Source organism: Pantherophis guttatus, chromosome 3, assembly GCF_059756535.1.
Source record: "Pantherophis guttatus breed Tessera chromosome 3, ASM5975653v1, whole genome shotgun sequence".
Lineage (NCBI taxonomy): Eukaryota > Metazoa > Chordata > Lepidosauria > Squamata > Colubridae > Pantherophis > Pantherophis guttatus.
The window spans coordinates 49037691-49052710 of NC_142065.1; the positions used below are offsets into that span (position 1 = coordinate 49037691).

The 15020-nt window shown below is 37.8% G+C and overlaps 1 protein-coding gene across 3 annotated transcripts in view; it reads right to left on the minus strand.

Annotated features, from left to right (window-relative positions):
* Positions 1 to 15020, minus strand: part of MDFI (MyoD family inhibitor) — a 54619-nt gene that overhangs the window by 6258 nt on the left and 33341 nt on the right. For all 3 annotated transcript variants that reach the window (XM_034414564.3, XM_034414565.3, XM_060689824.2), the window contains one exon: positions 8141 to 8365. In XM_034414564.3, coding sequence (XP_034270455.1) covers positions 8141 to 8365 — 225 coding nt within the window. The remainder of the gene's footprint in view (positions 1 to 8140; positions 8366 to 15020) is intronic.

Below are 15020 nucleotides of genomic sequence, written 5' to 3' on the forward strand. Positions count from 1 at the left end.
TTAAAATAGTATGGTCTTTTAAAATAGTAACTATCCCAAGTGGGCCCTCATCAAATCTCAAAAAAGACCCTAGAGGAGCTCCTCCATAACAGACAACACAGAGAACAATAAAAGAACCGACGTCATCATTCCGTACGTTGCAGGAATATCAGAAAAGCTCAGGAGGATCTTCAGCCAACACAACATACATGCACACTTTAAACCGAAGAATACACTAAGGCAGAAACTTGTCCACCCCAAGGATAAAACACCCAGACACAAACTGAACAACATGGTATATGTAGTACAATGTAGTGAGCCATGTGCAGATCAGTACATTGGGGAAACAAAACAACCACTTCATAAACGCGTGGCACAACATAGGAGAACAAACACATCAGGACTAGATTCAGTAGTCCATCTGCATTTAAAAGACAAAGGCCACTCTTTTGAAGACAGCAAAGTCCACATTCTGGACAAAGAGGACCACTGGTTTGAAAGAAGGGTCAAAGAGGCCATCTATGTCAAAACTGAACAGCCTTCTCTCAACAGATGTGGAGGGATACGACATCATCTATCTCCAGTACAACACAGTCTTTTCAACAGTTCCAAGAAAGCACCACACCTATTTGCACTATTCAGGTGACACTGACGACACAGATAAACCTCCAGGTGGCTTTAACAACACTCTAAAAGAATGCAAATGACTTATGCAAGAAGTATAAATCTTTCCATTCCTCACCATCCAGTCAGAGCTGAAGAGGTTTCTTGGATGAGAAGTGAAACATCTTCAAAGAAAAACCAGAAAGTCCAGTTGCCTCTTGAAAAAGCACCTTTGAGACAACCATGATCTGGATGACTGAGAATTTCCATAGATATTTTTAAAAGTAGGTTTTAGACTATATATGACAAAATAGCTAAACTAAACATGTAGATTAAGGTATCTACATCTTAGAAATGTAGATCTAAGACCTAGAAAGTGAACATCTGTAAATCAACAGGGCTGTTAAAGAGCATTAAAACATTCATTCTCCCTTACCTTCAGTCTCACTGGGGCCTGCTATCAGGCAGAAAGGTGTTAAGCTAATAATAAATAGTAATAAACAATTAAATTCAGAGTTCTTAAGAATGATTTATGAGTTTTAAAACTCAAAAAATTGTATTGACCACATGCCAAAATTGAATCTATGTAATGCAACATGTTTTGCATGAAAAGTGTAATTTAAATACTCATTCTGTGCCAGCTTTTTTTATTATTATTATTAAAAAGGAAACACATATTTGGAAGTATTCCCATTCAATTTTAATTGCATTTATATACTAGTAACTGTACTTAGGATCACAGCAGAAGTCCAAAACAAACAAATAAAAATCCCTTAAGGAAATTGAGTTTTCTGGGAAAAACTGCTTGAAAAATACAAACATTATCCTGATTTTAAGTCTTCCTTGGTGGCAATGGTGAGAGCAGAACTCCTTGGCTGTATGTGATGCCTTGGGTGAGCGGCCTTTTCTGTGTTAAGCAGTTTCCTTGTCTTCTCTGAGCACTGCTAGACAAGCCCAGTGCTGGCTGACCTGTTATTCAGCTCTTTCCTACTACAAACCATGTAACAATAAAAGAGTAATTGTGATTATAAACTGTGGTCTAGCTGTAACTGTGTGGCTGCATTTTCTTCAATGGAACTTGCTAAATATTTATGGCTAAGAGATCATATATATACACGATTAATTTGCCACATCACCAGCACACCTGGATTTCAAATGATATACACCAGCCCCTTGAGGAGCAAGAAGTAACCAGATCTAAATGGCAACCACTCTGTTGGAGGCAACTTGTTAACTGATTGTGGTTTGGCTGTGAATGTTCAAAACTCCTTTAAGCATAAATTGAGAAAAATCCTAATTTATTTATTTATTTATTTATTAAATTTATTAATTAAATTAATTAAATTAAATTAATTTAAAGACTAAAAAATAATGGCGGTGCTTTAACTAAGCCCTTTTAGGACATGATATTTTGACATCCATGTTTCAATTCTGCCATGTATTTTCAAATCAGACATACTCCCATGGGTTTCATGTAGTAGTTCACACAGATGAGATTCTAATTTTGATGCATACATTTTCTACAGTCTATATTGTATCTGGAATGAACAGGATATACAGAAAATGGCCTGGTTCACACATTTACACCATGGACTTTTACCAAGTGTTATCAGTCATAATTGGCTGGGTTCACATAATGCATTAAACCAAAGTCCGCCAAAAACACACTGTTGATTTAGTACAATATGTGAATTCAGAACACACTGAGCTTTTTAAAAAGCGTTACTCAAAATAATTGGGGAAAAGGTAAAGGAGCACTTTAAAGAATCCATCCCAACTTTTCCAATGTTAGTCAAATGTTTAACTTTCTGAAGACTATAATTAAGCAATGTCTCAATGTTCCTGTAATCAGAAGGGTACAGAATGATCCTTGGGTATACAAAACATGTTGAAGCAGTCTTAAAATTGTTGATTTAATGGACAATGGACAGATCCGTGGAAAAATTTAAATTACCTTGGCCGGGAAAGATATTAGAAGGAAACAAAGCATAATTTAAACAAATTATGAACTATAAATACATATGAATTATATGTGTATGTATGTGAGATTATCTCCGTCCCTCTCAACATTCTGAAAGTCCCTCAAGATCTGGCTATATTATCAGGCCTGAGGGGTCCCAGGGGACTGGAGAGATTTTGCGATATTAAGCAGCTTTGTAAAAATTCCGGTAAAAATTCCTTACTGTAATTAATATCTTCTCCCCCTTTTAATGTTTTTTTTTTTTAAAAAAAAACCTCTGTCCTTTTTCTAGTTTTTTAATTAAGAGCTATACACTACCCAGGGTCACCTTCATGTGAGATGGGCTGCTATATAAATATGATATATAAATAAATAAATAACACAATCTTGTTAGACCAGAGCTAAGCAAAAGGGTGAGTTGGTTAAGAACCAATGAACACCCCCCCACCCCCGTAGATCTTGTATTTTTTGGTGGTAGGTTTAACATTTCCTCTCTCTGATTTGTAAAGCAGCAGTGAATTAGCAGAAAGTGTTGAAAGCTAAAGGCACTATGAGCCAATTCAAGAAACAGAAGCTATATTCTTTCTGGGGTGACAGCTGGACAGAGCTCCTGGACTTCTCAGATGAAAAAGGCCACACTGAGTCATACTGAGAGCACCATGCATGGCCTTCAAGCACAGGATGCTCCTTGTGTCAAGATACTGAGGAGCCAGGAAATGCACAGTAGATGCCTGGCTGTACAATCCTAGTTTCTTTAGCTACGGGTAACCTATCAAAAGGGTGCTACTCATACTCAAATCTCTATTATGAATACTGGAATCAAAGAGAAAACAAGTAGAATGGAATGTGTGAGGACGCATAACTATTGTGGTTTCCACTTAAATATACATCCTTAGGTAAATACAGAAAATATCTAGTTGCTTTGATTTTGGTTTGATCAATAGAATTGGATGCTCGGTCCTGCAAAAGCACTCTATGCAAGCAGCACAACTGAACTACTCTCCTTCTAGGGGAGTCATTTACAAGCAGAATTTCATTACGAACCCAGCGATAAACACAAAAGAGAATGCTAAACTAGACAGATCAAACATCAAAAGAATTTTTTTTAGCTACAAGCCAGAACTGTTGATGATCAATAATGGTTGCATGAAATAAGCATGAAACCATTCTGTGAAGATCTTTTCCCCCTAAAGAACAGAACGGAACAATGATTTGGCTTTCTGTAAGGATTATTTCCCTGGAGAAGAGATAGAAACAATTTCTGACCAATGAGTACTTTTAATGATTATGAAACATCCATCTTTAACAATTTTAAACTTTATTTTAAAGACTTCTAGAACAGTGGCCCCCAATCATGTGGGCACCAGGGACTGGTTCCGTGGAGAGAGGTTTTTCCGCAGACCAGAGGGGGCGTGGTTTTGTATGCTGCCTGCATCCCACAGATGGGGCTTCACTTGTTTGCATGGCCCAGTTTCTGGCATGCCACGGCCTGGGGCAAGTCTACGGATTGGGGGTTGGTGACCCCTGTTCAGGAACACTTTTCAGTTGATGATCTCAAAGCATTCCAAATCAAGGTTTGGTTGCATTTCATAATATTGTCCTTAACCTCTTAGCCACAACTATCCTGTTTAATTCATAATTGTGAGGCTATGAACTAAGAGGAGGTATATACTGCTCAGTGGTGGGTTTCAAATTTTTTTACTACCGGTTCTATGGGTGTGGCTTGGTGGGCGTGGCAGGGGAAGGATACTGTAAAATCTCCATTCCCTCCCCACTCCAAGGGAAGGTTACTGCAAAATCCCCATTCCCTCCTGATCAGCTGGGACTCGGGACGCAGAGAATAGATGAGGGCGGGGCCAGTCAGAGGTGGTATTTACTGGTTCTCCGAACTACTCAAAATTTCCACTACCGGTTCTCCAGAACTGGTCAGAACCTGCTGAAACCCACCTCTGGTACTGCTGAATATTACTACACATATACCCTATGTATACTGTATATATTATGTATAATGTATATATTATAATTAAAATTGAATCAAGTTTATATTCCTTAGGCTACTTGTTAGGAGTACAGTCTCCCCCATCCCACCCCACCCCCCTTTTTAAAAATAAATTGCTTCTTAAAATACAAGTTGTTTTTTGACCCATCTATGACCCAAGGTATGCAAACACCAGCATTCTGAAAACAGTCTGCACTGTGGTTTCCTTTCTGCCTTTTTGTGATTTTGGAAAGGCTACATTATAGCATGCTAATAGCAATTTGTCATGAAAGTTTGTTACTAATAACGGTTGGCAAGATCCAACTATATCTACAACTATATCTGCAGAATAAATAGAGCAAGTTCTGTCTTTGTATCTAAATGCTTTCCGAGAGGAAAAACTTTCAGCTTAAGTTTAAGAATGGCTTTTGCTGGCCGAGTTCAATGGAGCCCAAGAGAATATGGGTTCACACACTGACATGCCCTTAACTGCAGTGGCATGGGTGAACCATTCTAATCATCATTATTTTAGGGATAAAATTATAGAGTGGGGAGTCCCCTAATCGGATAATTACAGGTGGGAATTTTGCTGATGATAAAGAATTTTGTTCCCAGCACATTATTACAATTTTTCTTGGCCCTCCAACAGTCTCCCTTTTCAAACCAGACCAACACCCTGCATTCCACTAGCAATCTTAATTATTTCTAAAGGTCTCTTTGATTCAGATTTATGTGGTCAACAGACAGCTTCTCTCAAACTAGCCCACCAAAAAGAATGAGAGTTTACTCAAACGAATAGATTGGGGTTTTTTTGTCTGAAAAAATAATAATAAAAAAATAACCCAAGGAAATTTGTATGCCACATTTATAGATAGAAAATGTAAGAAATGTGATTTTTATTACCAGTATTTGGGGGAAAATAGATTTTGTAGCAAAAAGTTTTAAATCAAAAGCTCAGCCACTGATAAAAATGTCATACTCTGATATTTGAAATAGCAATATGACCTTCCTTTGACTTGGCTTCAACTACATCTATACCAGAGGTGGGTTTCAGCAGGTTCTGACCAGTTCTGGAGAACTGGTAGTGGAAATTTTGAGTAGTCCGGAGTAAAAATTCTGACTGGCCCTGCCCCCATCTATTCTCTGCCTCCTGAGTCCCAGCTGATCGGGAGGGGATTTTGCAGTAACCTTCCCCTGGATTGGGTAGGGAATGGAGATTTTACAATATCCTTCCCCTGCCATGCCCACCAAGCCACGCCCACCAAGCCACACCCACAGAACTGGTAGTAAAAAAATTTGAAACCCACCACTGATCTATACTGTTATAATGTAAGTTGGGCTACATTATATAAAAGTTGTTTTATTCCTAAATTATACTAGCAACCAAGTAAGGAGAATTGATTCCTATATTAAGTTGCAGAGATACTATGATTTTAGAACTCAACTCAGTCTGAGCACTGCCCTTCAGCTGAGCTCAACTGGCAGCTACATGTACACTAGCAGGCAATTTTCTTAGTAAAAGTGGAGGAAAAGATTACCACTGTTTGCGTCTAGTTTGCTTTTTTATTTCCCAATTTATCCTACAGTCCTGACAGTTAGACAATTACTGTTAGTCTCCCATCTGAGAAAAAACCAAGTTTGTCCTTACTTCAAGCCAAAACAAACCTTCAGGCCCAAACAAGCTCACCTCAAAGCTTCTACCTGCTGAAAAGCTCACCTTTCCACTTTTGTTACATGCTATGAGTCAAAATTCACTTTTAATAATTAAACATATTAATACAACATATTCGAAGCAAGCCTGATTTAAAAGTTGCCAAACTAAAGACATAGGTTTGCCATAAGTTTGAGTATACCTAGCCAATCAGTCATTAACTGAAATTGACGTAAAAGGACACCATGAATTGGATCAGTATTGGAGCACCTGCATTTTATATTTTTCTGCCTGTTATGAAATTAGAAAAATGAACATTTCTAAAAAGCAAACGAATGAATTTCAAATCAGAGAAATCCATTCATTCCTCTCCCCCCAATTATTTAGATCTCATCCATTGAGAGAGCATTTGAAAAAAGTGTACATCAGTTCTGTTGACAGCAAGAACATCAATGTTACAAAGTCATATTAATAGTACCTAATATAGAATTTGTTAAGGTTTCAGCAACAGGTTCTTTTGAAATGGTTAAGAAGTTCAAGGAGGATTGTTTATGATATGAGCCCTAATTCATTGGAACTATTTATAACATAGAACTGCATTCAAATGTTCTATAGCAGGGGTGTCAATTTAAGGCCTAGGGGCCGGATCCAGCCTGCGGGGTTCTTAGATGTGGCCCGCAGGACTGCCCTGGAAACAGCAAAGGACCGGCCTGCGGCACCTCCTGATCTCTGTTTTCACTGGTAGAGGGTTGTAGGAAGCCGTCACAGCCAGAAAATTGAGCCTGTTTTCGCTAGCAGAGCGCTCGGGCCACCACAAGCACCTGACACAAGTGACGTCAAGCTGGCCATGCCCACCATGGCCCCCCCAAAGTCAAACACAACCCTGATGCGGCTCTTAATGAAATCGAGTTTGACACGCCTGTTCTATAGCATGGTACAAAGAATTAAACATCAGCATAATTCATAAATAAAATTACCATCTGCAAAAATTAGACAATACAAATTGTAATGTTTTTCAAATATATTGGCAGATTGTAAATATATGTATTTACATTATCATCTTTACTGGCTGTACCAAATTCGCATAACTTTTTGGTCACAAGCTTTTGAAAAAATTGAAAAACTACCTTTTATAATCAATCCTGCTTTTGAATTATTGACCTTATTTCCTAAGTCGTATGATATTCTTCTATTTCGTTCTGTAAACATTAAGAAATAAATACTAATAAATAAAAATATTTAAATAAATAAAGAAAAATCATTGATTCAGTTGCCTGCCCAGTTTGTTATCACCACTGGAATGTAAAAATGAAATAAATCTCTCAGTTGATAAGAGATATTTAAATTTGTGGGAAATTGCTTTAGTTGAAAATTTTCAAACAATGACCAAGGGCCATTAAAAAAACTACTATAACAGACTTTTTTCCAAATTTTATTATGGTATTTATTAGCTATATTACAACTGTTTTCCCTTAAAAATTACCGTATTTTTCTGGAGTATAAGACGCACCTTATTTTGGGGGGAGGAAAATAAGGAAAAAAAATTCTGCTTGAGAGGCTCTCTGTTTGAGAGGCTGGATTTGAAGCCTCCAAAAGCTCCGTTTAAGAGGACGTGCAGAGGCCGAAGGGTGGGGGCCAGTGGGTGGGCGGGGCTACATTCGATGTATAAGACGCACCCAAATTTTCACCCTCTTTTAGGGGGGAAAAAGTGTGTCTTATACTCAGAAAAATGCGGTACCTTGTCTGTAGAATATTTCTTCTAGATAGAAATGTTGAATATTGGTGCTTAGATGTTTAGGATACTTCCATTCACTCACTGTTTTACATACAGTTGCTTTCATTTTTTACAAAGTTCTTTTGCCACAATTTATTTTTCATTTTGTAACTTTGTTTTATTTTATTGGGATATTTTGTTTCTCAATTTAAAAAGAAAAGGAAAAAGACTATCTGATTGGAAGGAAAAACATACACGTTACTGCCTCTGCTGCTGTGAAGTTGCCCTCAGATTCTGTGTTGGATGAAGAATTTCCATTCATCAGGGATATATGAGATGTTGAACGTTCTTCCAGTGAGATTTCTTCTTTCACAACTGTGGTCTGATTTTGAGAACTAGAAGTAGAGGTTATGGAGTTTGAAGTTGCTGATGCTACCTCTGAAGTTGGCCTGGAGGAAGGGCATGAGTTTCTATCTTGGCCTGCAAGGGAAAGGAGAGTTTCAGCATGAATATAGCTTACTTATATTATGGACAGCATGTGTCTTCAGAAAATCCAAGCTGATAAAAGTGGAAATATCATTACAGAAGTGTTTGTCTCTTTTACATACACATGCATGCAGAGAGAAATAGAAATAGAAAAATGGACTTCATTGTCTGTCATCCCATTATATATTGTCATGTATCAGCAGGGGTTGAATAAAGAGTAAATGGGTTTTTACCCTCCGTTATTTGGCACACAGTTAATCTGCCATTTTGTGCATGAGCAAAACTGGTCCTCCTTCCCCAATGATCTGTAGCATCCTGATTTTATATTGGCTGCCCTCTTCTCACATACTAGTTCTACCACAATGAAAATCAGAAACCACGTAGCACAGAAAACAGTCCTGCACTTTTGAAACTGTAGAACAAATGCTTTATTGCATCCTTATTTTGATTCTGTATTCAGTATTCAAGTATCCCTATTTTGGGGATTTCTTTTCTGGGCCTCTATTAGCCCAGCCTTACAAATTCTATAGATGGAAGGATTTGTTAGGCTGGTATGTAAGCCTCACAAATGGAGGCTTAAAACATATGAAGAACAGTTGCAAGAATTGGATATTTCTAGTTTAATGAAAAGAAGGACTAAGGGTGATATGATAGCAATGTTCCAATATTTAAAGGGCTGCCACAAAGAAGATGGGATCAACCTATTCTCCAAAGCACCTGAACAAGAACAAGAAGCAATGAATGGAAACTAATAGAGAGAACCAACCTAGAACTAAGGAGAAATTTTCTGACAGAACAGTTAATCAGAGAAATGACTTGCCTCCAGAAGTTGTGGGTGCTCCAACACTGGAGCTTTTTAAGAAGAGATTGAACAACCATTTGTCTGAAAAAGCAATAGCACTTGTCTAAGTGCTAAGTCTATATATACTGCTTCACAGTGCTTTATATCCCCCCTCTAAGTGGTTTACAAAGTCAGCGCATTGCCCCCAACAATCTGGGTCCTCATTTTAATGACTCAGAAGGATGGAAGGCTGACTCAACGCTGAGCCTGGTGAGATTCAAACTGCCAAATTGCAGTCAGCTAGCAGTCAGCAGCAGTACCTGCAGTACTGCATTCTAACCACTGCTCCACTGTGGCTCTTTGGCAGTGGTGGGATTCAGGCAGTTCGCACCACTTCGGGAGAACCAGTTGTTAACTTTCTGAGCAGTTTGATGAATTGGTTGTTGGAAGAAATCATTAGGGCAGAGAACTGGTTGTTAAATTATTTGAATCCCACCACTGCTCTTTGGTATAGGCCTTCCTGCATAAACAGGAAGTCCTCCAAGGCCCCTTCCAACTCTGTTAGTCTGTTAAATAAGATCCATATGGACATACTGTATATACACATGTGACAGAATATCAGTTTAGCTTAGAAGCAGATTTATGTATGAGCCTAAGCCTCTGTGCTCCATCCTCTCCTCTCATAATGTTCCCCCCTTTTAGGGCACTGCAGAGTTTAGTCTAGTGTTGAATCAGGTTAGAATATCATGTGCTTCAGACATCATGGGATATTATGGCACAGTGTCAAAAAGAGAAAAGGAAAGGATTTGTGTATGGCTGGACTGTGCATGAATATAGTATATACCAAGAAACATGCTGTAGAAGTGGATTAAGGCTACTATTTTATATATGTCCCAACATTCCTATAATTAACTTTAATCTTGTTGTATTTAGATTTTAGTACTACTATTCGTCATTTCTCTGTTGAAACTTACTTAAGTTGGTCATATTTTTTTGGTCCATTGTTTTTAGTACACAGAAGACTCAAAACTGTGAAATAAAGGATCTTCTTTCAAATATTGGATTAACCCAGCCATGTGCTTCATAGCAATTGCTCCCTTTTCCTTTCTGACACAACACGTACCAAGTAAAAAGGCACTGAGGTCATTTCTGAGTCAACAACAGTGAACGGTGTATAATTGGGAGATATTGATGCAATTGTTGAATTTTATTGGTAGAAATGGAACCTATTGAAAGAGAGGAATATAAAATATGAGAAGAAAACTGGAGATTCATTGAAATCAGTGGCCAAACACCATGGAGACCATGAGATGGCAGGCTGACAAATCTCTCTTCACCTCTAAAACATCTTCAGTTTCATCCACAGCACTATTCCTTCCTACTCTCTGGGCTCCTTCCTGCTCCTGCTGGGCACTCAGAATAGCAACAATTTGCACACAAGATGAGCAGCTGGATGCACCAGCTTTGGAGGGGTGGAGTCACATTTTATATAAAGTAAATTACACCTTAGGTGAAGAGAGTAAGACCAAATACCCATAATTACACTGCCGGTAACAACAAGCCCTCCTTGCAGCCAGGCAGGGGGCTGAAGGCAGGAAGTAAGAAGCTTTGGACCCATCATTATTCTGAATAGAACAAGTGGTCCTACATGCAGGCAGTCAGGGAGGAAAGAAGGCAGACCGCACACACATCATTTTAGTCATTGTAACACAGGGCCCAGTATGAAGACCGAGGGATAGAGTCTAGGGGTACTATAGTTAACAAGCTATTTTCTATGTGATTCAGAAACATCTGAATAAACAAATGATTTGAGGTGACTCATACAGCAGCATTGTAGAAGCTTTCCCAGAAATGATTGTTTTGTCCAGTATCGGAGTGCTCTAGCAATTGGCAATCTTCATCAAACAGAAGCCATCACTTTGTAATTTAGTGTATGCTCTTCCTTCCCTGAACATTTACTTTAAGAAAGAAAAGCTGGCTTTTCCTTTGAGATACAAAACAATCTTATTATTATTATTATTATTATTATTATTATTATTATTATTATTATTATTATTATCATCATCATCATCATCATCATCATCATCATATTCGAAACTTCAGCCATGCTTTTGCAGCTCATGGGAGAGGTCTCTTTTCTGTGTGAGGAACTTAATAAATAAAAATAAATTCCTCCCCTCACCATCACCTGTTACCTCTGCTCATCTTCTACATTTCATTGTCATTTACAAATAATCCTGCCCCCACCCACCCCAATAAAGTGTGGGGACAAACTAAATTGGGAAATTACCTAATTCCAAGAAAGGCCAGACTGGACTCTCCAAGTTCAACTCCATTGTCATTTTTAAATTGACAGAAGTGAAGTGAAACCAAGTTAATACATTTATTTGTTTATAAGATCTTGAAGTCTCCCTTACACCAAGTGGTGCACGATATTAAAAAACAATAAATAAACCAGCAAAATAATAAGAAATATGTTGGGAGTGCAATTATATTAATTCTATTTTAATTTTAATTAAATGAAAGTAATATGTAGTTGAACCTAATATTTGTGTTGCCCGCAGCCATTATTTTTTAGGGTATGGTTTTAACTTGCTATCCAAAGGCCAAGTATGTTCCTTAGTCCTACAACATTTGTGGACCCTGTGCTGTATGGACCCTGAGATTTTGGAGGTGATATTTGTGCTATTTACTGTACCCTGAATGTAAATCCTGAATTATTATCTGGAATACGATGTTAAACAATAAATCAATAATTTAATAGACTCCATTATTTTAAAACCATATGTTTAAATATAGTATCTTTAAAACTTGCATGGCTAATAGACTTTTAGTAGTAGTACAGTAGTACTACTGTAGTAGTACAGATTAGTGCTAAAGGTTTCTACTATTGTAGCTATTATAGAAAGTTGTTTCCTGTAACTTTAACTGTAACTTTAACAAGTAGACCAGACCAATGTCATGCAGGTAAGTATTACTTTTATTGTAAAAACTATAATAACAAAATCTTGCATGTCTGAATGTGCTCCCTCCTTGCTCCCTTTAACAGGCAGTAGGGACTCTCATTTGATGGAACCCAAGGCACCAACCCTCCAGTGGTTTGTAAAGGCATGCTCCATTAAAACAGCAAAGAGAGAAAATGAGTTAGTAAAACATTTCCTACCAATTTTAATTTAAACCCAGTTACAAAGCATTAGGTGTTTTGCTCATATTCAAAATTCTTTTTATTGCTGTTATACTTTTTTCAGTTTAGAATCAAAGAGTAGAATAACCACTTACATCTGGTTTCTCTTGAATCTAGGATAAAAAAAGAAGTAATGCCTTCTAATCCCAATATTTTATTTTATGATGATGATGGTGCTCAGAACTTTGCAGATGTTGCCATCTTCACTGCAGGATCTTATTAACTGAATCAGTAACACCTTGACTCTACTCAGATGTCACAACCAAATCATGCTTTTGCTCACTTGCCTTTCCCATTTCCATGCAGTTCGTGGTTTTCCAACAATTACAGATTGCCATAAAGCTTGAATCAGGCAGATATTTATTGCTAAGAGGCAAGAAACCTCTCAGGTTTGTTTTTGTGCGTGTGTTCGTGTGTGGTTATTTTACTCCTACTCTCATTCAACATTTGGGGAGGAGAACACTTTTGTTTTTCTTTAAGGTAAGAGGAAGGATATGTTAGAGGTTTGGGTATTTTTATTTCAATTATGTTAATTGGGATGTGAGCTCGGTTTAAGTGAGCTGCTGTTTACCTTGCCTTCATTGTATTGTACGTTGACTTCTGCATTTGTATTGTAGTTTACAAGCAGCTATGGAGCTGTTTTGAGCCAAAAAAGCAGATCCAGAAATATCCTGCAATATATATTACCTGCTAAATACAACTTGCCTCTGTAATTAGAAACTATACTTTTTAGTACTTTTCTAATTTTGAGCTGGAAACAAACTGGCTAGCAGTCACTACATAAGTACAGTGAGAATCATGGATTATCATCCAAGACGGAGAACCTGTTCTCAGAAGTTTGCAAATCTATAGCTTCAAATCACCTTCATTATTAGCCATACTCCAAGCCAGGGAGAGGCTTGGAACTGCTATTTGGCAAAACTTGGAGAGCCACAGATTTCCCATCCCTATTTCATGTTATTTAATAAGACGTATTCTGATTTACAGAATGCCACCTATTATCAAATGACAACATCTCCTGAGAATTTATGTGGTCATAGTAACAGCCAGATGTTCTATATTCCTTCTGCCTCTAACTCAAAAGAGTGGATTATTTACTTGGCCTTCCCTGCCCCACAGATTCTTTTAGCTGATTTATTATGCACAGGTAACTATATAAATTGCTTTCATTTTATCAGGAGCAGCACAGAGGCATAACTTATTTCAGTTAAGCAGACAGGCTCATGCAGTCTTTCTACACACAGAGAGAGAGACAGACAGACAGATGGAAGAAGTCCTTCAAAGAGAACTGAATTGTTATTAAAGAATATCACAGATCACACAGATGTACTACCTATACTGCAGTATATCTCTTAAATAACACTCCCCAGAATAAGAGAAACTCCAAGAAACCTACAAATTTGTGGAAGAGAAAAAGACCAGGTCATGCATTAAAATACCTTGCACTTTTCCTGATCTGGTTCAGTTGTGCTTAAAGTAATGCACTCAGTCATATTTCAAGAAGGAGCTCTCTGAAAGACTTCACACACATGCAGCTTGGTGTCTAAAAACAGGAAGACAAATATTGGTTTGGCCTACCATTTTTTCTCTCCTCAATACTGGGATTATTCTAAGGCAAACTTCCCATTCTAACATCTTTATCAGTGAAAGATTGAACAGATCTTTCAACATATTGAAAGATTACTGTAAGGAATACCAGAAAGTTCATACAATTTACAAAATTTTTTTTGCACTCTACAATAATTTCCTGAAAGGTTTTATAGCACATACACAACACATGTACATATATAAAACATACACATGCACATACAGTACACAAATAGGCATAGTATAGTGTGTCCCCAAAATTAAGCCCCATAGTTAATTAATTATGTCAATTAATAACTGTCAGACCGAAGAACCAAGAAAGACATGTCCTCTAAGTAGTGTCCTTTATTATCTTCTAAGCAGTGTCCTTGAGGCAGTGGTGAAATGTAAAATTTGTTACTACCGGTTCTGGGGCGTGGCTTGTGGGGGTAATATGACTGAGTGGGCGTGGCCAACTTTTTTTTTTTTTTTACTTTTAAAACTATTTTTTCTACAACCTCTTTGGCTGAAGAGGTTGTAAAAAATGCTTTAAAAAGCCTCTGACGATCCCAGCTGAGCCGTGCGATCACCAGAGGCTTTTTTTTTACTTTTAAAAGCATTTTTTCAGCCGAAGAGGTTGTAGAAAAAATGCTTTTAAAAATAAAAAAAAAGCCTCTGATGATTGTGTGGCTCAGCTGGGCATGGGGGGGGATTTTTGCTACCGGTTCTCTGAACCACTTGCCACCATCATTACCAGATCGGGCAATCCGGTCTGAACCGGGAGCATTTCACCCCTGCCTTGAGGGCTGCCAAAAGAAGAGGGAGTCAACTTATTCTTCAAAGTATCTGAAGGCAGAACAAGAAGCAATGGATGGAAACCAATCAAGGAGAGAAGCAACTAAGAACTAAGGAGAAATTTCCTGACAGTGGACCAACTTGCCTCCAGATGTTGTGGATGCTCCAATACTGGAAGTTTTAAAGAAGACATTGGCCAACCATTTGTCTGAAATGGTATATGGTTTCTGCTGAGCAGGGGGTTGGACTAGAAGAGTTCCAAGGTCTTTTCCAACTCTGTTATTCTCTTATTGTTTCTCACTATAGACAGAAATCTTGCCAAA